This window comes from Sinocyclocheilus rhinocerous, unplaced genomic scaffold (genome assembly GCF_001515625.1).
Source record: "Sinocyclocheilus rhinocerous isolate Xijiao unplaced genomic scaffold, SAMN03320098_v1.1 scaffold712, whole genome shotgun sequence".
Taxonomy (NCBI): domain Eukaryota; kingdom Metazoa; phylum Chordata; class Actinopteri; order Cypriniformes; family Cyprinidae; genus Sinocyclocheilus; species Sinocyclocheilus rhinocerous.
The window spans coordinates 301,654-326,304 of NW_015642789.1; the positions used below are offsets into that span (position 1 = coordinate 301,654).

The window sequence follows — 24,651 nt, forward strand, 5'->3', positions numbered from 1 at the left end:
ATTTAGAAACTGTAGACTGCACGTCTCATGTTATAGTTTGACAGGTCTCATTGCTGGGCCTCACGCAGATGGCGTAGATTTGGTAATAATTCTACACGATTGGCTCACGAGGGCTAGTGGGGAGGTAATGTGGAAGCATGTGGAGCATGTGCAGCCGCAGTGTGAAAATGATCGCAATGCCGCGAGCATGACTGGAGCTCAGTGAGCGAGAGATGATTCATTCTGCCGGGCCGCTTTACCACTTATGGGCGGAACGTTCTACACGAGGGGCCGAAACGCTACGCGCCTATTGGCAGAGACCACCGGTGATTGACGTGAGGCAGCCCCGCCCATCTTCTGCCCTGGTTATTGGCACTTTAACGAATCCCGGCCACTGCCTCGGTGTCTGTGCGCGTTGACAGACCGATGAGACTGTTTTAAATAGACTGTCGCTTCGTTTTCAACGTCTTTGTCACATCGCCCGTGGTAATTAGCTACTGAAGCGGACTATTCTGACTCAAGGAATGCTAGATTAAGTGCTGTTGCAAATGCACTTCTCGTGAACTTCTCTTTCTTGGCCAATCTGTCTTCTCGGTTTGTTACCATGACTGAGAAACGACGGTCCCCGTGTACTATGAGCCTTAAAGCGCACGCATTCTCGGTAGAAGCGCTTATTGGCACGGAGAAAAAAAGAAAGTTGGAGGAGGACAATGAAAACTGTTTTGAGGAGGAAAACGAGGTGTCGAACCTGACAGAAAGCCCGCAACCCCGGCCTGGGAGAACTTGTCCAAGCACCAGGAGTTGCGAGATAGATTGCGCAAGCGACGAATCCCGTAAGTAGCCTTCTAGAGTTTTGACTGCAATTCAAATCAATGTAAACACTACTTTTTAAAATAAAAATATTTTGTATCGTATTTTGCAGTCAGGCGTTTTAAAAATATAAAAAATAATGTATTATATAAATTTAACAATAATGGCATTTGTTTTGGGGATTTATAGTACCAGGAAATTGTGTCTCGTAGTAAAAATTAGTGCTTCTTGGGGACTTGTATTTAGAAACTGTAGACTGCACGTCTCATGTTATAGTTTGACAGGTCTCATTGCTGGGCCTCACGCAGATGGCGTAGATTTGGTAATAATTCTACACGATTGGCTCACGAGGGCTAGTGGGGAGGTAATGTGGAAGCATGTGGAGCATGTGCAGCCGCAGTGTGAAAATGATCGCAATGCCGCGAGCATGACTGGAGCTCAGTGAGCGAGAGATGATTCATTCTGCCGGGCCGCTTTACCACTTATGGGCGGAACGTTCTACACGAGGGGCCGAAACGCTACGCGCCTATTGGCAGAGACCACCGGTGATTGACGTGAGGCAGCCCCGCCCATCTTCTGCCCTGGTTATTGGCACTTTAACGAATCCCGGCCACTGCCTCGGTGTCTGTGCGCGTTGACAGACCGATGAGACTGTTTTAAATAGACTGTCGCTTCGTTTTCAACGTCTTTGTCACATCGCCCGTGGTAATTAGCTACTGAAGCGGACTATTCTGACTCAAGGAATGCTAGATTAAGTGCTGTTGCAAATGCACTTCTCGTGAACTTCTCTTTCTTGGCCAATCTGTCTTCTCGGTTTGTTACCATGACTGAGAAACGACGGTCCCCGTGTACTATGAGCCTTAAAGCGCACGCATTCTCGGTAGAAGCGCTTATTGGCACGGAGAAAAAAAGAAAGTTGGAGGAGGACAATGAAAACTGTTTTGAGGAGGAAAACGAGGTGTCGAACCTGACAGAAAGCCCGCAACCCCGGCCTGGGAGAACTTGTCCAAGCACCAGGAGTTGCGAGATAGATTGCGCAAGCGACGAATCCCGTAAGTAGCCTTCTAGAGTTTTGACTGCAGCTAAAACGGTTAGAAACAATAGTTCTGCGCGACACGTACGCGAAACAAAACTATTTTGTATTTTATATTTATATTTTTATATTTGTAATTCTGTCGGCTGAAAAGTAACACTGTACGAAGAAAATACACCCGCCGTTATTCTGTATATTCTCCAGTATAATGCAGGCTTCTAAATAAATGCGAAACAATAATTTACATTAAAGAAAAGTTTTTTTTTAACTAACAAAATTCTTAAGTAAAAACGCCTTTGTAATTTAGAGTGGAATTTAGAGTTGTAATTTAGATATGGAGTGAAGTCACGGTGACAAAAGACGAGAAATACAGTGGACAAACACAAAATAACAGTTATGAGTCTCATAAATATAGGCACAAGAGAGTGACTAATCTATTCTGTTTATGAGTTTGGCCACAATCATAAACACTCAAATTAACTTGCCTTCACGAACGCCTAAATAGGCCTACTCGTAAAAAATAAAGAAATAAATAGGCTAACTGTTGTACAGCTGGAATAAAATGTATAAAAGGTCGATTCACGTTTTCGATGTCTCTTAGAATTGTTTTCTTTTTAAAGTAAACTAATACAGTTCTTGTAATTCGTCACAAATGCATAAGTTAAATTAAATTAAATTCTTAATAATTCCATGATTAGTGCCAACCCAAATAAATGAAACAACAATAACAACAACAACAAAAAAAACTGCAGATTATTTATAATTGCATTGTAATGTTTAACAATATTAAAATATAAAAAGTCTATAAATACATACAATGACTTCTGAGCCAGGAAGACCATACGAGTCAGAAAACCATAGCAAATCCTTTTGCATGCCACTTTAACACTCGTTATTGCAACAGTAGTTTAACTTAAAAGTTTTCTGCAGGCTAGTTAAAATATACAATAATTAAGACCACTTTTTTCTGTCTTTCTCAGCGGAGTCTGAGGACGTGTTGTTGGATAGCCCACAACTTGCATCCCAAGGCTCGCAGGTCCTCGTGCAATCAGGCACGAGCTCCGGGGAGGAGATGCGCGTGGACCTGCAGGGCTCAGACTTGTGGAAGCGATTCCACGAGATAGGAACTGAAATGATCATCACCAAAGCCGGCAGGTGCATCACACAAAACATCCTGTACAGTTTAATAACCATCAGCTAAATATCACCATATTCATCATTTGTATTTGAATATAGTGGTAATATAAAAACAGTTTTTTATACATTCTTAGTAAAATACGCTATATGACTAGATTTAGTATCTTTTGATAGATGTTAGATGTAAATGTTACTTTCAGATACATGGAGGAATTGAATACTATACATTTAACAAAATGTTTTTGAAAATGTCCATAAAAGTGCCAAAATGTCGTAGATTTTTAAAAAATACATATAGGCCTCTATTTACATTTATTTCTATTAGGCGTGGTTTTGTGCATTACTTACAGCTACGGTTGTATTTGATGTTGATTTTTGTGGAATTGTATTTATTCATATTGACAATTTATTTAAATTAATGAACAACTATAATAATTACACTAAATTAATTGAAATTATATATTTGGGAAAAGGTATTTCACGCAAACGGGTAACATAGCCTGCTGTGATTTTATATATGGTTAGAAAAATTATGCCCACATTAAGGTAAAAACTGCGCACTTAGGAAATCTGGATTTTGCCTCAATGTGATGTAGCCTATAGGCCTAACGAAAATATTAATATACAATGTCATTTTATCCCAGGCGAATGTTTCCCGCGATGAGAGTTAAGATTGCGGGACTGGATCCTCATCAACAGTATTATATCGCTATGGATATTGTTCCTGTCGACAACAAACGGTACAGGTGAGAAATTTACGAAACTTGTCTTCCCAACTGGTCGCTGTAGGGCAGCCTGCTGTAGGCTATTGTAGACAAATGATAGAAACGATCTAAAATGTGCAAACATAATATTGAACATTTTGAACTAACCATCTCCACAAATGGCACTCCCAGACGCTGTTGACATGTTCAGTCCGGCCTTTTGCGATGCCCTTTTGGGAGCTTGACCTGCTGGACCTGAAGGTCATGAGACAACTGCAGTCAAAACAAATTCATAACGCGTTAGTTTATGGCGGGCTACTCTGTGCATCTGAATATTTTTGTACAGCTGTAAAGACAGAGCGGATTTAAGAGGGTTCTGAATCAACCGTTAAAGTTTAAACCCTGCAAATAAAGGAAAAACATGTTGGGAGAGTCTTAATTATTTTATTTTATTTTACATATTTTTTCAAAAGCTTTTTCGAACAATGTTTTTGTAACCACAGACTTTTGAATTACAAGTCAAAGCCCGCTAAAATAGAGTTCGCGTGAAGAAGTAACCATAGCAACAGTAGGCCTAAGCAGCTGAAGTGCTTACCGTTCATTATCGGTCTACAAAACACAACTGCTGTCATTATATTATTATTTACACAGCACACATATGCTATATCAAGGAAACCTGTTTTGTTTTAAAGATCTTTATGGTCGTAGACCTGTACTAGGGTCACTACAAGCCATTTGCGTTGCACGCGACGAACCTCAAATACATTGCCTTCAGAAAATTACTGACAGAAATTGCTTTGAAAGGTCGAGCCGTGTATAATATTATCTAAAATTCACATTATGTGACACTGACTCTTTTTTTTCCCATTCCAAGGTACGTGTACCACAGCTCGAAGTGGATGGTAGCGGGTAACGCCGACTCTCCTGTCCCTCCGCGTGTCTACATTCATCCTGATTCGCCTGCTTCCGGTGAGACGTGGATGCGCCAAGTTATAAGCTTCGACAAACTCAAACTGACCAATAATGAGCTCGACGACCAAAGCCATGTGAGAGAATCTTTTGTTATTTATATCCCAGAGGAAATTACTGTATATTGATGTTTTTTGTAAAGCTGAATAAGAAAAAATGCACATTTCTTCTATGTCTATTCTGTTAGGCCTGAGAGGAAACCTGTAAACATATGAAGGTTTGATGAGTTTGTGAAGCAGACCAGAATTTCCTTCTGTGATTCTGAAATAAATAAAATGTTATAACTAGACAACTCGTTTCCTGCACCCCATACACACATGCTAGCCATTGTCGCCTGGTGTGCATTTTGTTTTTGCTGTATTATTTTAAAGGCCTAAATATGTTGTAATGTGGAGGGTTGTAAACAAACTCAATTGAAAGCATCCCCAGGGCGAGGCAGTTAAAGGCCTGTTTGGCCTTTGAAAATGGAGGCATGTGTGTTTTTATTGAGGTAGAAAACTGCTTTGGTAATTCCTCCGTTTCCCACTCTAAACACCGATGTGCAATGTAATGTTTTCCAGATCATTCTCCACTCTATGCACAAGTACCAGCCCCGTGTCCACGTCATCCGTAAGGAGTGCGGTGAAGAACTCTCGCCCGTTAAGGCGGTTCCCACTGGGGACGGTGTTAAAGCCTTTTCCTTCCTTGAAACGGTCTTCACGACGGTGACTGCATACCAAAACCAACAGGTAATTGACACCACATCATGCTATAACTGTCCAATGAACAATTTGATAACAAATCATAAAAACTGCTTCTAAGGGTCACGTCAATTCTTAAAATGAAGAGAAATCGTAAGGCTCAGTGCTTTTTCTTTTTATTAAATAGCATTATTACATCTTGATTTTTATAAAACAAATAAACATGCAGGAAAGTCACAACAAAAATGGCTATTTATTTTTTGTAAGTCCAAGCAAGCAAGACAAAATGTTAATGTACATTAGCTTTAGAAAGAAAAACGTTTTTAAAAAAAGCAAGCACAACAGAAGCAAGTATCAACAATATAAATAATTGTATTATTTTGTTACGAGATATGCACAATTAAAATAGTAATCAGCTAAAAACAGAAATCAACACAATTATCTGGACTCTATACTAACCTGTAGACTTTTTAATTTGTTTTTGCCTCGGGTACAGTACCATCATTATGCTGCTCACAGAAAATGTATAAAGCTAAGCTATTCTATTGTGACAATAATAGTTATTTTTATAATAAACCCATTTAAATTGCAGAGCTCTCTTATTTAGGTTACACTGCTAGGAAAATTGACCTAATTTACAAGCTGTTTAATTGAAATAATTATACAAATTGCCTAAAGCATTTGGGAGTTGAAGGGCTCTTGTTCTCTGCAATCATAGAGCAAAGCCTCTATGAGACTGAAAGAATGAGCAGCACCCCATAAAGGGCGATTTATTTATAAAGAGCACAGTGAGTTACATAAGTGTTTATATAGGCATATGCATCGACTTTCCTGTGCCAACAGTTCAGAAGCATGTATTGATAAATTGCAACATAGGGGAAAAAAAGATAAGTACTTTAGAAATTTAATTTTTTATATTTTTCATTGAAATTACGTTTGTTTTGATTTGCTAAAACAGATTAATACCAGAGCATGTTTTAGATAAGTTAGAGCTCGAAATCTTATCATCATTTTCATGTTAACTGCCAAGTTTTAGAAATTATGTCATCCATTTGTCTGAGCTTATAAAAACTCAACACACATGCTCTCTCACACACACATATGCAGAAGCAAAAAGCTTATAAAATAAACCCACACACATTGCATTGTGGGATAAGGGTCACTGGTGCTAGGTCAGGGAATTTGACATTACAGGCTTTGGGTCAGTAAGGAGAATGTGTTTTGTGTGTGGATCTTTTACAGATAACAAGACTGAAGATCGACAGGAACCCTTTTGCAAAAGGATTCAGAGACTCGGGAAGAAATAGGTAAATATAGTAAATTATATGTACAGATCTTTGTTAGATCAGTAACTACACTAATACTGGCACTGAGGGAAAATGTCTTCCAAGGTTTTTGAATACATTTTTATTGATGTCAGAAATTGATCACAGCCAAGTCAAACCCATCTAGCACAGAATAGATCATAGTCTTACTAAATTTGGACAAAGTGTGTAGTTTCTGCTCTTTTTTTGTAAGGCAGTACAAAAATGACACTTCATTACATTTATTTTTCTCTAGCTTTCTTTGAGGCAAGAAAATGTTTTTGTTTTTGTTCAACTTCTCTTCTGACATCAGTATAAAGTTATTTCAGAACTATCAAACCATATTAAAGGATTATCATATAATTGTTTATCCAAAGGGAAAAGTCTTCTTTAAGCCAAACTAAAAGATTCCAGCTAAGCCCAGACAAAATAAACATAAAAACAGCGTCACATTAAAAGCCTTTACACAAAAATAAATGTATAAATGAAAATACACAGCACAATAAAAATAATCTCCATCTTCACATAAAACAAGAGAAATAATAAATGCGCAAACAGGAAATGGAGGCTGTGCAGAAATAAGGCTTGTGTGACACTGGCTCGCAAGCTCAGTGGGGAAGTTTAACTCTGCTCATTAGATTTAAACGAGAGCGTTTTTACCCCCCACTGAATCACACCAGACCACATACCTGTACATCCACTTTTGCTCCGTCCCTCTGCGAGGTCTCGCAGAGCACTTAGACCGAGCCCCGTGTCTCAGTATTACAGGAAAAGTTAAGCAGTTTGCTAAACAAACTCGGCCACTTGATAGCTCAAGTGGTGTGGCTGATAAAACTGGGGCCGAAACAAGTTGAGGCATCTTGTGTGAATTATCGCCTGAGTGGTACTGCGGAGGGGGTGGGGTAACGTCCACGTTAACAAGGCGCACCGAGCACCACCATTACTTCCAGAAAAAGCAAGAAAATGCCCCCCCCCTTTCTTTCTCTCTCCTCGTAAAGCTTTAACTGTGGCTTCCTGCACTCTATGTCCGATCCAACCGATAAAGCTATGTGAAAATAATTATAGCCTTGCCATCGTACACACCAACACACATACTTTGTTCTTCATTACCTGCTCTGCTTTACTGGCCAAATACACACCGATAAGGAAAGGGCCTTGTACTAAAATGGCTGGCAGGATTGAACACACTGTTGGAAAGTTTAGCCAGTTGCAGAGCTTTTCTGCTAAGTGGACTGAGAGTTTTACTGAATCACTCTTGCCTTTGTTTTTGTAAGCATATTGAGAGTTCTTGTATATCTTTAAAGAGTGGCATATGTTTATTAATCAGAATGCTTGTGCGTTGTAGGATGGGACTAGAGGCTCTGGTTGAGTCGTATGCATTCTGGCGGCCCTCACTGAGAACTCTGACATTTGAGGACATCCCTGGAATCACTAAACAAGGTACCGTGTGTGTGTGTGTGTGTTTCCCTGCCTTAATACATCATTGCGCAATGGGTTTATAAGTATTTGTTAAAGGGGTCCTATTATGCTTTTTCACTTTTTCAACACACTGGCCCAGCTAACCAATCACAGCACATTTCGTATTTCATTTGACCTTCATTTGATACAGGAACTATTCAAACCGTTCATGCCAGACTGAGGAGAGAGGTGTTGTAATAATGTAAAATATGTGAAAAATAATGTTTTTCGAACAACCTAGTATGAGAGCCTGTTCTAGTACACCCCCAAAACAAAATCAAGACTTTGTAAAAGAGCTTAATAGGACCCCTTTAAGAATTAAGGTGCGTCACATTGGTGAAATTGCAGAGAAATTTTGCAAGTAAAAAGGTTTTGTCTAATTGTCTCTTCTCAATAGCGTAGAGATGCAAGAAGCACCGCTCACACCAAGGTTTTTGTTGCTCCATGTTGCAAATTCACGTGACCAACTTGAAAATAAGCAAAACTTGTTTGGGGAATTTTTTTGTCCTCACACAAAACTCCAAATCGCACAGATTCCTACTGGAAATGCGAGCTAAAATTTTGCAGAACAACGATAAATGTGATCATACGCCTTTAATTTCTTTTAATAAAAGTTGTGCACCCTCAGAGGGAGCGTTAACCCTTTAATCCATTTTTTTGTACTGTCATTTCAAACCTGTATGACTTACTTTTTTCTGTGGAACACAAGAGAATATATTGTAAAATGTCAAATTTTTTACGATACAATGAACATCAGTAGGGTCAAATGTTTGGAAAAATGTGAAGCTAAATAAATAATGAAAGATTTTTCATTTTTGGGTGAACTATCTCTGAAAGAATTTGAGAATGCCCTTTATATTCAAATTCAAATCCTGAAACAGGATGCAGAATTGCAATTTGAATATGATTGCAGAATGAAAGAATTCAAAGAAAATAATATAAATAAAATTTTAAATGTGAAAATAAGCCAATTCTTCAAGTATGAAATTTTGTATTAGAAAACTGAAGTATTTTAAAAATAGTTAAAGAATAAATTTGATTTTATGTTTATTATAGCCCTTATGTAGCTCCACCCCTTTTCAGCACTGCACTCATTCTGATATATGAATATGATAACTTTCGTTAACTCTACAATAAGTAAATCCACTTCACCAGCTAATTACTCTTCAACAGTGATGCTAGAGATACTGCAAAAACAGAAGTTCCAAGACAAAACTCTAAAAATGTTTCTCTGACGCAAAAGATCTATAGTTTATTTTTTATGTTTTATGTGTATGTGTTGTATTAATCACATGTATGGCTGCTCACAGGTGCAGCTGGCTCTCACGGTGTTGTTGGGTCTTCAACACACACGCATCTGCTGTCCTCGTCCTCATGCTCTTCCCCTACATTCCACCTGGGTTCCGGGGCGGGGCCAGTGTGTGATTACTCCACCTGCAGTCGAACAAGCCACCCACTCCATCGCTACGCCCCTCCCCTCTCCGCAGACTCCTACAGTCGATTGGCCAGCCCAGCAGCAGATGCGTTTTCCACTACTCGGAGCTCCACGTATGTGAGCGGGACTGAAGGTGAAGCATTCTCGTGCACACAGACTGGCCTGCCAATCCAGATCCACAGCATGCCAAGCACAACCTCCCAGCTGCAGTACCTAATGCCCAGCCACACCCATAATGCATTTTCCACCAATCAGAGCACACAGGGTTCCTATAACGGGTTCCGCCTGCACAGCCCGTATGGTCTCTATGGTTACAACTTCTCCACTTCTCCTCGCCTGGCCACCAGCCCTGAAAAGACAGCAGCTACGCAAAGTTCATTCCTTGGCTCCTCCCCTAGCGGGACGCTGACGGACAGGCAGGTTCTATCCACTGTGGACAGTCTGCACATGCTCAGCAGTAGTCAACAGAATCTTTTTGACTCACGGACTTTGGGGTTGACAAGCTCCACCTCCCAGTTGACAGCCCACATGGCTTGACCTGCATCCCAAAAACTTTGACGGACTTCAAACTCAGCTAAGAATGTTTTCTTTGAGCATAAACTAGTTTTCAGGACTAGTCAATAGTATAATTTATAATCTGCTGGAGGTTCATCACTCTCGCAAGAGTTGAGAGAAGGACATACTGCGATGAAAAGGAAAGGAGACAAATCAAAATGTAAATAACTGAGAGAAATCTGCAATATCATTTATGTTTTCTGTAAATGACAGCTGAAGATCACATTGAGAATATTTTTAAACAGCCTTTATATCTTAAAAATCATTCTGATGAAGCAGCACAGACCATTATTGGACACTAGGGTATGGAAATGCCTGAAGAATAACGTGGGAAGGCCAGAAAATACTTTACAGACACAGTTTCACGGCATAAAAGGATATCAACCATCAGATCTCATCAAGGTTCAATGAGACCCCTGAACTGTTGGTAGAAGTGTGAGGAGTTTAACAGATGACTTTTGTGAGGCTGGACTCAGCGTCTTATGGGCAATAAAAGTTTGGCACTTAAAAGTGAGCAGACTGAAAAAAAGACAGGAAGTGATGTCACAAACACAGGCTGCAATGACATTGCTGTTTAACTACATAGTTTGCAAGGTCACAATCAGCAGGTAACTGTCACTCTGGGCAAACGTCTTGTTTGTGCTGAGGTTTTAAGCACATCCAATCAGCATCTATGGCAGATAATGTGGTTTAATATGAAACTGGACGAAGAAAAAGGAAACGTGGGCTAGTGTTTACAAATTCTCTCCAAGTCAAAGGGTTTTTGCCTGGATCAGCACTGCTGTCTGAGTCTTGGAACAGACAGGGCTGAATGAAATCTGATCTGAGATGATAATTCTCACACTTTATAAATAAAACCATTGGCATTCTTCAGAAAGATTATAGTCCTGCCACGAGATACATGCTGATTCCAGGTCAGCTGTCTCGCTCTCAATCCAAGGACTGAAAAGAACGCTTTTCCCTTGCCAACATGTTAGATTTGGCTAATTTACTTGTAAAAAATGTAATTTTTCACAAATATGGAGAATATGAATATTATTGATACTGTGTAAAGATTTCACTTGCACTTACGGCAATTTTAAATACTTGCTTTTTCATATTCAGGCTTTTTTGCCAGAGTGGCCACAATAGACACTTCCTCCATGTTTGACTCTTGTTGGCCTGAAAATTAGAAAACCCTTTGAGCCAAATAAAATATATCCATATGCTAAAGCATAATTGTGGAGTGTGTGCATATGTTTCAGCATCAGATGCTTCTCTTGGGGTCAGGCAAAGGATCTGAATGCCTAACAAATGAAAAATACCACCAGGGGCTCCTGGAGAGCAGCACACACACAAACAAAATGCTTTCATGCACACAAAGACATAAAGTTTGAACTTGCAACCTTACAGTTTAAATACAAAAGTGAACTTCTGTCACTGAGAGATCAAACATGCCAACAACATTATTCTGTTTATGTGAAACGGTAAATGAGTGTGACATTACACACACCATCGTCATGTACTTGTAATGTGGTTAGGTTGCAGTTGAGAATGTATGTGTATCTTAAGGAGGTTATGCAAGACCTTCTGAACACTACTAACTTTCAACACCTAATATTCCGCAGATATAAAAACAAATTAGGGGACTTTAAACAGGTAGTGTTTGAATTTTGGCTTATTTTTTAAACATTAAATACTCAAACAGCACTAGGAATTTCTACTAGGAATCTACTGTTTTAATACATTTTGTTACTGGTAGGACTGGGTCAGTCTTCAGAACCAGAACCAGTGAGACACCTGTTATGGACTGAAGGTGATGGACAAACAGCATATGCAGAGAGAGAGAGAGAAGGTTGTTGGGTGCTTTTTTATTTTAGAACAGAGGAATGGTTGGCTTGCTGTATCTCACTAACAGGTGACAGCCCCCCTGTTTGGCAAACCTTGCATACACCCATATCCTTATGCACACACACTCACACACCTCACATTACTGGCTCATTATCAGTAAACATGAGGACATTAGCTCTCTTATTAGCTTAAAATGAATCATTTAACCAAATATTCTTAATTTCTTAATAAGTAATCAAATAAAAATATACACACACATATAAACATATAATATATATACATATATATTTACTATATATAAATACACATTATATATACATATATAAAGAGAAGAATTACTTATATACACTTCACTTTAATAATTGTAAAAAATAACCATCCATTATCAGTTAACTTAAATGGCAATAATTTAAATAAGCGAATGAAAAAGAAGCTTGTTTATTTTTGCCCATAATATTTTCAGATCCAGCAATAAAGTGTCATATAACTCATCTACAGATGCTTTTTAGATTGACTAGCTAACATGCCGTGTGTACTGGTCACCACCATTCTGCCAGGGCTCTCTTTTCCTGTCAGTGTGTTGGCATACGGGATCAACTTTCGGTCCCTCACTGCCTGGCACCATCATCTCTCTACAAGGCCAACACAGTGTTACATTTTCACACTCCTGAGTTCATCTCATAGGTCTCACAGACGTCAATTATGTACTTCAAGAGGATTTGTATTGATTGTGCAATCTATCTTTTGCACATTTACATCTGTTCAACATTCTAAGTACAGAGAGTTACAGAAAATTACGTCAGAGCTTAAGTCATTAAGACCCCAAAACAACCTAGAAAAGGCAGAACATTACGTTCAACCGTTCACACAAATCATGAATAATTTATTCTTGTTTAACAGCTCCTCATACGTCCATTATGGTTTGGAAAGAAAGCAAGCCTTATTTCCATCTGTGCAACTCGGGCCACATCACATAACCATGCACTGTTACATATATTCATCCATGTGTCTCCTGGTACATTACCAAACGGTCTGACATTCAACTTCAATACCCACTAATAGCATGCTTTACAGTTCACTTTAGAGAGGAGCCTCGTGTTCTGCATTGCATATTACTAATACAAACGCTGGATACTAGATGATATTTTAGAAATCCATGTCTTTCACTCTATGATGTGGTCAAACACTCGTGACTCATAATAAAAAAAAGTTTTCTGCTAAGTGGTAAGTACACAGGTAAGTACCCATAAGAATATTTTTTTTAAATAAGTGTGCTGAAAAAAAGTCTGTAATTTTAATGTTAAAATGCTATATTAAAAACTTGTCAATTGGTAAAAAGCAAGTTTCCTTACTATATACAGTAAAAAAACTGTAATAAATCTAAAAAAAAAACAGTAATCATCTACTGTAATTAGAATGATCTGTATCAGGCTTTACATTTGATGCTATTTGGTTTAAACAATTACGTTTCATGTTAGTTTGTGCTATCAATTATGTACACATATTGTTGCTTATTTAATGTTTATTGCATTAGTTTAGTGTCACTTGTGTTACCATGATGATGTTTTGTATTAGTATGCCTGACACTGTGTGCATTTTTTATACATTAGTATTTACCTCAGCTTGTGGAAAAGTTACTTATGATGAACTTATGATATAATATTAACATTACATCAGTTGACGAAATTTAAGTTCAGTCCTGTAAAACCTACAATGTTGCTCCCTTATACAATAAAGTTACGACAACCACAGCTGCCTTTTTTTACTGTAAAATTTCAAGGATAGATTTTTACACTGAATGAAGAGGAAACAGATAAACGTATTTTATGCTTAAAACTACTATTTTTTTGGTTAGTATATACTTTACCTCTGTCCCATTGTCATTAACAAGTAGGGTTTAACTTTGGGATTATGAATTTTGTTAGTCTCAAAACCAGTGGTCAATTAATTCTCATAGCAACTGTATTTATTAATGTTTACGGTTATAATATTGCTATTTAATGTCCCATTTTGCCCAATATAAGCCTTGCAATATAAGAACTTTAAAATAAACCCTCATTTTGTGAATACATCATTTAGGGATTCATTTATATTTCAAGAAATGTAAAGTAAAAGATATTTGTATCTATATTTTCTCTATTTTAAAATGTCAACCAACATTGGCCTATTCCTCGTCAGAAATAAGCTGGATGAGGAAGTCGAAGGGTCACATCAAGCCCTTGTGTGTGCAGGACATTTCACTCAAACAGAAGAATTTCCTGTAAGTGTGAAAGGACAAGTGGACAGCGTGTGTATGTGCGCTGATGCTCATGGGTGTTCCAGGAAGAGCACCTGTGGTGTGCAGGGTCGAGCTGTGCTGGTGGCTGATATGTGTATGTGGGGGGCGAGAGGGTCTGCGTGACCCGTTAATGGCCTGGGGGGTATTTGATGACAGTTGCAGTAATCTGAAGCTGACTGGTGTCTCTTACACTCATTTAATCTTTGTCATCAAATCCCACCACCCGTCTGATTAATGGCTACAGTTCAACCCTGTTTTCAGAGCCTTATATGTGGCCATGATGAATGTCGATCTATGGCCATATTTTCCTCTAATATAACCATGAAAAACTATTGCGAAAGACTTCCTCATTCTCCTCCCCCCTTAACCGTTAAACTCTGTTTATGTACAGTATGTGTGTGTGTGTGTGTGTCTGAGAAACTGATCTCTTCTATAAACGTCTTCTCTGTATCTTGCCAGGCGTCTAAATTATCTGTGGCTTGGATAAATCAAAACGGAAATGCAAATCATATAGCTACGTTCAGCTCAGCCCGCTCTCATCACACACTAGCACCTTCCATCACACACTCATAAACGACAAACAAACACAAAGGTATGAAAGTGATATGCTTTTTATAATTGTCCACTTCTGAGGCAAGTTGTATGACTTAAAATTAGGATGATTTAGACTTAAATACCTCTGTATATATTTTATTTATAGCCAAATATCAATTTGTCACAATTCTTAACAATTGTTACATGTAATAAATTCAATTTGTGTAGCATTTTCAATTTGTGGACACATACATTGAGACATTGAGAAAATACAATTTGCAATTTTATTTTGAGAAACTGGGTTTTTAAAATGGAAGAACTAATCACAAATGTTCCAGGTCAGTGGCATCACATTTTTGAAAGACATTCAGTTTTGTTTGAGGCACTTTAGGATGTAAAACAGATATGTAGATATTTTATATTAATCTTGGTGGACAGACATTTTATTGGAGCGTTTACGCACATTTGGTGTTTTCTGTACAGCCGAATATAGACAGATGCTGATTTGCAATTATCTGAATGAGTTTTTTTGATGCAACTCAATTATTGTAGTATCAAAGACACATAAAAAAAAAGGAACTGTGACTGGTCATATTTCATGGCAGTCAGATCTTTCATTGTCTATGTTTTTGGCAAGAATAAGCTGTAAACTTTACCAGACTTTATGCCAGTGATCAAAAGTCTGGGCTATGTGAAGCTATGCAAATGTTTTATTTTATTTTATTTTTTATGTTATTTTATTTTAGGACAAAATCGTATGATATATCGTTTCATTATTTGTAACTATTCAATAATTATTGACCATAACATGAAAATTCGATATGCAAGCATAAGTAATACAAAAGACCAAACACAAATTAAGTATGCAAATATTATGTTGTTGATGTGATTGCTACTGTCAAATTTTCTTTTACTTGTACAAAAATCACAGTTTAATCCAATAAGGAAAGGAAAAATAGGAGCATGTTTGTGTGTAAAGGCCAGTTAGTTAACACCAAAGGCCATTTGTCTTTTGCATGCAGCATATAGTGACACCCCACATACACACACACACACACACACACACACACATATCTAACTTCTCTCGTCCCATTAGCAGTAGAATGCACATTGCCTCCTCCCCTGTCCAGTCCCCTCCTTAATGCTATGGCCAGACTTAGCACTGTCATTTATAGCACAGCACACCATCAATCTTAATAGAAGTGAGAAGTGCAAAGAGCCGATGAAACAGCAGCCATGATCACTATTTCGGCCTGGGAGAGGGAGGGAGGGAGGACAGGAGAGAGATATGTGTCCATGCCAGTAAAAGAGAGAAGGGGAAGGGAGAGAGGACCAGTGAAATGCTTGGGAGCCCTGTGAGAGCTTTTCACGTTCCAGGAGGGGGGAAAAAAAGAGAGATGAAAATCAGATCATCGGACTCATCTAATGATTAATGATAATAATGTGTGTTTTGGCACAAATGAGTGTGTTTCCATTTGTAAATGTATTTTTGTGTGTCAGATCTGAGGGTTCTAAAATTATTCAGAACTATGAAAATCAAAGTTTGACACATGACTTTTAATTATGCCATAGTGCAACTGATGGGATTAGCAACAGCAAGGTCATGGATTTGATTTTCACAAAAAAAACTGATAGTATACTGTAAATGCACTGTAAAAACACTTTGGATAAATATGCCTGCCAAATCCATAAATGTAAATGTCTGCCAAATACAACATTTAGGGATGTGTGTAAATGAACAGAAATGAATACAACCGGACTGACATTTCCAGCAGGAAAAAAGGAAGTGTTTGCAAGAAAGCAAAAAGACAGCTCAACTTTTAGATGAGCATGAAATGCTGTGAATTTTATTTTATTTGATATTTTATTTTATTTTATTACTTTTTTTTGGTTAGTGATTTAAAAAAGTAAGTTTTGGCATTTGATCAACATTGGATATTATTGTGCTGGTATTTAATTCTGGATTTATTGTATCTAAAATAGATAAAGACAGAAGTGACCAAATCCAAATCAAATTGAATATGCAAATATTTTCAATGTTGAACAAAAGTGTTTATCAAAATGTAACAAAAATGTACAAAAAAAAAAATCAATACATAGCTGTCATATATTGCAAGCGCTGCAATAAAAGCATAGTTTGTAAGAGAAACAGATAAAAACAGCAAAGGACGGAACAATAAAACTAGTGACATTGACAGGTTGAGATGAGTGGAATAGAAGAAATTTTATCTCTACAAGGTGCAACAATTTTAAACTCCCCACAGCTAAATGAGTGTGTGTCATGATGCAAAGCATTCTGGATATATGGATCGTGACCTTTGAGTCCTGCATTCCTTAACAGGCCAAGGACACAGAGATATGAATACAGACTCAGACACGCACACACAGATATGAGTGACCGATTGCATTAAACCTTCATGGTTAAAACATGCTCAAGGTCACTCATGCCAACTAGTGCCCTTACAAACACACACGCACGCACTTACTAACATAAGAAGCATGTCATTTTCAGCTGTGAAAAATGAAATCCTCATTAAATCTGCACTCCAAGTCGGTCACCACATACATGCGCCCACACACACAGACACACACGCATATATATACGCACAAGAAAAGACAACAGCTGAACTAATAAAATTCCATCTGTTTGAACACTTATCAGTCCAAATTTGCCAAGGATGGATATGAAATTGATACATAGAAACAAACTGTTGTAATAGTAATTTGGCAAATTTTGAGCCATATACAGTATAAAGGCTCACAAAAATATACGTCTCTCTCCCTCTCACTTTCTCTCTGGTGGGCAGTGAGGAAATCTTGGTTTATTTAGGTTTTTGAGAAGAGCTCTGAGTCCCACCGGTTCCATCCGGAGGGTTCCTGGACTAGAGTCCACTCTCCCATGACAGCTACATCAACGAGCCGCGGCCCCAAAAACATGCTCTCGTATGCACATAATGCACACACACATGCGCTCTCTCTTAAATACACATAAAAATGATTTTTTTTAAATACTAATTTCACTCAGAAATTGCTAGTGAATTTCACAAATAATTACAAAGTTATTATATACCTCAGAAAAAACTATTTTTTTAATAGTGTAAGTATCCTCTAGTGTGTTTCATACACGAGGGAGATTATGTTGGGAGCTCAGAGGTCTTGCTTCGCATTATCCAGAGTCCCTGGAGTGTCTTCTGATTGGCTGTAGATGTGTTTACATCTGAAAAGAAAGGATCAACATGGCCACCCAGGCAGCCAGAAGTCCTCAGAGCTGTCAATCAATCAACACGGCTAATGACAACTTTGTAAATTTAACAGCCAATCACAAAGCAGAGATCCAGTAACCAGTTGATACTCAGCTTCATAAGAATTTTAATGCTCTGGGAAAATGGGGGGAAAAAAACCTTTAAAGACCAAAAACCAAAAAAAATTTAATTATGTTGATATTTGCTCATCCTTGTGATGTTCCAAACCTGCACAGTTTTTTATTCTGTGGACCATAAAAGGAGAATTTGGAAGAATTTTCCATTTAACAGCAGTTAATTTAGTAGTGACTATGAGTTGCCACTAGGGACAAAAAAGCTATTTAAAGACTCCATAAAAGCATAGTCACTTGTGCTCTATATAACTTTGAAATAATACAGAGCTTATATTTATATTTTATGCCAAATGATTGTCACTAAAACATACAACACTTAAAAAGGCATTTATGGTGACAGAATATGTATATGGATACGTGTATGTGCGTGTTTTTTATTATTGAGGAGATGACTGCTGAGAGTAACTGATTTTACTGAAAGACACACACAGAGTCTGGAATGACAACATACACACAGACATACACATACTGAAATGAACAAGATTAAAGAGGATTGTTCTGCATGTTGTGTATGTGTATATGTGAGTTGAGCAGTTTACATTTAAATCAGCCATAATCCGAAGGAGTACCAAGGAGGCACACACTAAAAGAGAATAAGAAATGACCCAAAGGACTACAGTAACCACTCTCTTCTACACACACACACACACCCATACACACAGTACAGTGTGTGTGTGTACAGTACCAACTCAATCCACTGTAACAACAATCAATATTAGGATTAGAAAATCAATCAGATTCTCTTGTCCCATCTGTTCCTGTTAAAGCTAGTTAAACAAACCAAAATTACAGTGAGGTGAATACAAGCACAAACACTGCCAGATATTGTATGAGAGCTTAACACATTTTAATCCATCTGTAATTATTTATAAGGGGGTGAAATGAATGCACAAAATCATTCATGACTATTTAAATACTATATAATTATTGGAAGAAAATGCTACTTTATTCAGCACGGATGCATTAAACTGATCAAAAGTGACAGTAAAAACATTTATAATGTTACAAAAGATTTCTATTTCAAATCAACGCTGTTCTTTTGAACTTTATATTCATCAAAGAATCCTGAAAAAGACATTTTAAAAACGGACCATGCAACACTGAAGACTTGAGTAATGGCTGCTGAAAATTCAGCTTTGGAATCACAGGAATAAAGTACATCTTATAATATATATAATAGAAGTTAATGCAAAATAGAATAGAACTAACTAATGATATTTCAAGTTTTTGGTCAAATAAATACAACCTTGTCAAGCATTACTTCAAAAACATTAGAAAATGCTACTTTTGAACAGTAGTGTGTATTCGTATGTTTTTACCGTTCATGCTGAAAAAAAATCACATTCAAGATATTTTGCAATTTTGGAGTAAACTCTATTATGCTTTTTAGAATTTTTCTTTTTTTTTTTTCACTAGACGAGATTAAGATTTTTTGCTGTGTATATGTGGAAGTCTGAGGTTAGCTTCTTGAAAGAGAGAGAGAGAGGGGGAGAGTGATCATTTTTGCTGGTAGCCGGATGTGCTGGTGACCCCAGAGGTCAGACACAAACACGGATTATTCCCTAATCCCTGTGTGTGTGTGTGTGTGTGTGTGTGTGTGAGTGTCGCTGTTAAAACATACTCCAGTATATTGTGACTGCAGGTAGAGGAAGCAGGGCTTTGAGTTCCACTTCGTGTTTACATCTGACTAGAAGAAAACAGACATATGCAGACCATCCAGACAATCAAAACGTCAATAAAATATAATAGAATAGAATTATAACATAATAGAATTCAAAAAGAATATCTAAACCCAGCAATGCTAAATTATATAAAGTGATATTACATAAACAATATATAGTTATATAAAGGAATGATTTTGTTGAACTTGGTGTCACTAATATTATGTATTCGTAGTCACATAATGTTATATATTTATCTATTCATTTTACTTTCTTATTTTTCTATGATAATAATAATAATTTTGTATAAAAATATAATAATACTTTATATATGATGTATTCTAATATTAATTCACTTACAGTAAAGTATAAAATATAAATTTGGAAAGTCTCAGTTATATAATAATATAAAACATGTATCGCAGTATTTTTTTTGTTTTTGTTTCGGTTTTGAAGCTCATGAACAGCACTACAAATCCACTCAAACAGATGAATCGAGAGATTCTGATGTGTAAAAGAGACACCAGCATTTAAGGAATGTATCATCTTTGCGGATCATAAGATCTATGAGAGCGCTCACTGTACGGCTTATCAGCCCTGCAGTCAGATGAGCAGCTTCTGCAGGCTCCAGCAGGCCTACGGTAAACACTGAGATCAGAGACAGACACAAACACAAACACACATACACGTCACCTTGTTAATGAAAACCAAACTGTTCATATTTGCCAACTATAGAGCAAAATACACATGCACACACTCTGAATAATGTTGCAAAACACACCTGGGAATCAAATCATGAAAGAGTACATCATGACAAAAATGTTTTGAAGGTTGCTTAGCAACTGTGCTATAATTATGTTTTTATTGCATGTACTAAAAGATCCAAATATCCTGTGTTGTTATTTTGTTTACATGCACTTCCATCAAGGACTGCATGTAACTTTCAGCCAAACAGAGCAAAGGAGACTTTCTGCTTCCCAAATCCATATTGTTCAAGAACAAATGAGATCAATATATAACTCATAAATACATATATATACATAAGTAACACATAAATATAAACACACACATGCACGGAGACACACATCTTTTCTGACACCACACACTTACATTCAGAATTACTTCTTATCTGTACACAGGCATGTCAGAGTAGCAGGGAGTATCCACTGCAGCTGTAAGGTTTTCCGGAGTGTATCATATTTGTGATAGCTCTCTATATTCATACACACAAACACCTACACAAACTGCTCATTTGTCATCTGTTAGTACTTGCTGTGCTACCCTTAACTCATGGAAAACTAACAGAAATGTGCACATCTGCTTAGCTTATAAATATAAATATTTAAACCATGAAAAGAGAAAAATTCATATGATGTCTGTTATATGATTTTTAATATCATTATATGTCTATAATTAAGTGAATGTATTGAAAGTATGTGACCGCTAAACAATTTTGACTACATGTTAAATTATTTATGTGAGTAAATAAATATTATTTTATTCATTTAATTATTTGTGTGTATGTGTGTGTGTATACACGTGTACACACACTTCAATATATTCACATTATAATAAATTATATATATTATATATTCATATTATTAATTATAACTGATTACACTCAATACAACAGTATATTATAGTAATAATTTTAGTATAAACTAATACAATTAAGAAATTCTGATTAATAGTATGCTGATTAAGTCAAGTCTCATTTATGTAGCGCATATATAATAAAGATGGTTTCAAAGCAACTTTACAGGAAAATAACAATGTTAATGTTGCAAATTATATCAGTTATGAAAAAAATATTTAATGATTAATTAATATTAAATATTTATTATAATGTGCTGATTTAATAACACATTACAGCGAATTATTAAAATTTTAATTGATTGCAGCCCTAGTGTTTACTCTTTTTATCTCTACATGTCTTCATATTCTAGCTATATTTCAATGATCTTTTCAGGAGCTTTATGCTAGGACTGGTAATTTTCAGACGGACAAAGTGCTTCACCACTCCTTCAACTGCTCTGGACTCGTGTCCTTTTATCTGGGTGAGCAGGTTATTGAATCTGGTGTGTTCTGAATTGACAGATGATTTGTGTAAATGTTAAAGGCCAGTGGGAGCAGACTGGGGTTGTAGAGAGCAGGTTAGTGCTTTTACTGGAAGGTTTTACTGGTTTGATCATTACTGGCACCTAGAGAATCAGACAGATGTTGAGAAACTATTAAAAAGACACCACAAAACCATGTGTGAGTGAAAAGAGTGAAAACGAAAGATGTGGACAAAGCGAAAGGTGTGTGTGTGTGTGTTGTTAATTTTTTTTAAATTTCAAGGTAACACAGTCAGACTGTATGAAGCTAACACATACAGACACACGCAGGCACTTGCACAGACAAACACATCCTTCTCTTGCTTGTCAACACCCCTTATCCAGGCTTTGAACTGCAGGGATCCGGAATGACAAACAGTGCCAGATCAGAATCCAATCCAATCCAATCCTAATCAGAAGATATATCTCATTCACACCCCTACCCTTATTTACACACACATTCACTCACTTCTCACCCTTATTCACATCTCCTTCTGTTGTCTTCCAGCATTTCTACACTTACTGATGTGAGCAGTGGGGCATAATAATCAGAAGAGAATCTGTGTTCTGATTGGATGACTGATTGGATAAGGGGAGGGGCTACAACAAGTTCCCTTACTTTTACTGAGGAAACTTATCAACTTGAGAAAAAGCATTTCATCTGAGGTTGTTAACAAAAACAAAGAGTTTCTAAAGAGCTTAAACTGTTTTTGTAGTCTGTGTTCACTCAGGAATTACAAGTAAATTTCACAAATAATTACAAAGAAATGGCAAGTAACACTTTAAACATGAAATTCTGAAGACTGAAATTATATTTTCTTGTAAAATGTACTTCAATAATGTTTTATTTACAACTTAGATTTTTTTTTTTTTACAATGTTATTTTCAAATATTAATTAAATACTTATTAAATATACAATTTATTTTAAATTCCAATATTTATTTAAATACAGAAAAAATGACTTTGTTACTCATATTAAAAAGATTATTTTAAATGGCCTGTCATGCATGGACAATAAAAATATTTTTATTTATAACATAAAAAACTAAAATGTTGCATTATAAATATGTTTTGTTGTAATAATAATCAATAAATGTTTACTACTTTTTTAAATGTTCAGTGTCACACTTTTTTTTAATGATCATGTGTGACAATGCAAATTAAAATTATATGTTTAAAGAAGATTTTATTTATTTATTTATTCTATATTCAATGACTGATTGAAACGCAAAACATTAAAATTAAAAATGTAGTGAAACTTTAAAGCTTTTATGTGTGTTTGTGCTTTTGTCTGAGTTTGTCACCCTGGATGTGTTTGAACAGGTTGATTGACAGCTTCCTACAGGCTTCTGCTGTGTAAGGAACAGCATGATAAATGGCTCTGATGGCATTAACCAACCATAATAAAGTGGGCCTCCTCACAGAGCCAAGTGGAATGAGCCAACTCATAGAATTACCATAAAGTTCGTCCCTCTGGTGCAGCTGGAATGCATGTCCTCACCATTACTGTTAGTGGTCATGCTGGTAGATGAGAGACTCTAGAGTTCACTGCCATGACTGTGACATCAGACACTGCGGGATGGGAATCAATACACCAGGGCTTCTAATTTAAGACTGGCAAGCTGTAAGCACCAAAGTCCAACTCACTGCCAAACAAATTTGGCAGAATATATACATTTATTTAACCTTCTTAGTAATTTGAGGTTTAATCTAAATTTGCTTAAAGGTGAAGTGTCTATTTTCTGTGTTAAAATGCTTTCTCCTTTTTGTTTAATGTAATAACTTTGTGTTACTTTATTGGGTATTTACAGTTATACCCCATATAGATGCTGACCCACAAATGTGGACGTATATCCACATTCACTCTTTCAACACTATGAGTTTATGACCCTTTTACAGCATATTTAGTTAACAAAAACTCATGTATAACCTAAATATGATTTCCATTTACAATAAACAATACTAAAATTCATAAAATTAACTTTTCACACCATCTGTCAAATCCATCTTTATACTTAAAGGGGAGATCTAATGCTAATTCATTCATTCCGACTTATTTACACTGCTAAAGGCTTGGATTCTCATGCTAAACGTGACCAAAGTCTCAAAAAACGAGTTGCACGTATGACGTATGTTTGGCACAGTATTTCTGTGCCAAAGACACTCCTTTAGGGTTCTCTCCAACTAGATCACTGAATCACTGTTGCTGACTTGAAAACAACTGCAATCGGATCAGTCCAATTGACAATCAAATCATTCAGTGCAATCTGTGAACCAATTTAACAAGTTCACTGAAAACAATCAAAAAGAATGATTCGTTCAAGATTTCTCCAGTTCTATATACAGTATTTTAATGAAATATGGAGTACAAAAGTAAGATAATACACTTTGATATGTAGTAAAGTACGTTTTCCAAAATGAAAAGACTCAGATATGCTGTAAAAATAATCAAACAAAAAGTTGAGTTAACTTTGTAGCTGCAAAGTTGTAGTTGTGCCAACTAATTTGTCAAGGTTAGATTGGCTGTTTTAAGTAAAATCAACCTTTTTAAACAAATACATTACGTATTTGTTAAAGAGATAGTTCACCTAAAAATGAAAATCCTGTCATCATTTTCTCACCCTCAAGCTGTTCCAAACCTGGAGGAAATTCTTTCTTCTGCTGAACACAAAAGAAGATATTTTAAGCAATGCTGGTAACAGTTTCTGGTAGCCATTGACTTCCACAGTATGGAAAAAAATATTATGGAAGTCAGTGGCTACCAGCAACTGTTTGACTACCAACATTCCTCAAGAATGACAAAATGTTCAT

At 36.7% G+C, this 24,651-nt stretch overlaps 1 protein-coding gene across 2 annotated transcripts; it reads left to right on the forward strand.

Annotated features, from left to right (window-relative positions):
• Positions 1–394: 394 nt before the first annotated feature.
• On the forward strand, positions 395–11,246 carry LOC107756382 (T-box transcription factor TBX18-like). 2 transcript variants are annotated; one of them, XM_016573443.1, is made up of 8 exons: positions 395–812; positions 2,803–2,977; positions 3,604–3,705; positions 4,538–4,709; positions 5,193–5,360; positions 6,555–6,619; positions 7,962–8,056; positions 9,385–11,246. In XM_016573443.1, exons 1-8 carry the CDS (start codon positions 584–586, stop codon positions 10,044–10,046), a joined length of 1,668 nt encoding a protein of 555 aa, XP_016428929.1. In that variant the 5' UTR covers positions 395–583; the 3' UTR covers positions 10,047–11,246. The 2 variants fall into 2 exon arrangements, with proteins under 2 accessions (XP_016428929.1, XP_016428928.1); XM_016573442.1 differs by lacking the exon at positions 395–812 and adding an exon at positions 1,424–1,841.
• Positions 11,247–24,651: the final 13,405 nt, after the last annotated feature.

Bases quoted from the DNA above. Each gene is read 5' to 3' on its own strand.
- LOC107756382 (XM_016573443.1), top strand. From the start codon at position 584: ATGACTGAGAAACGACGGTCCCCGTGTACTATGAGCCTTAAAGCGCAC. The intron at 2,978-3,603 runs GTGCATCACACA...ATTTTATCCCAG, and splicing joins ATCATCACCAAAGCCGGCAG to GCGAATGTTTCCCGCGATGA. The intron at 3,706-4,537 runs GTGAGAAATTTA...TCCCATTCCAAG, and splicing joins GTCGACAACAAACGGTACAG to GTACGTGTACCACAGCTCGA.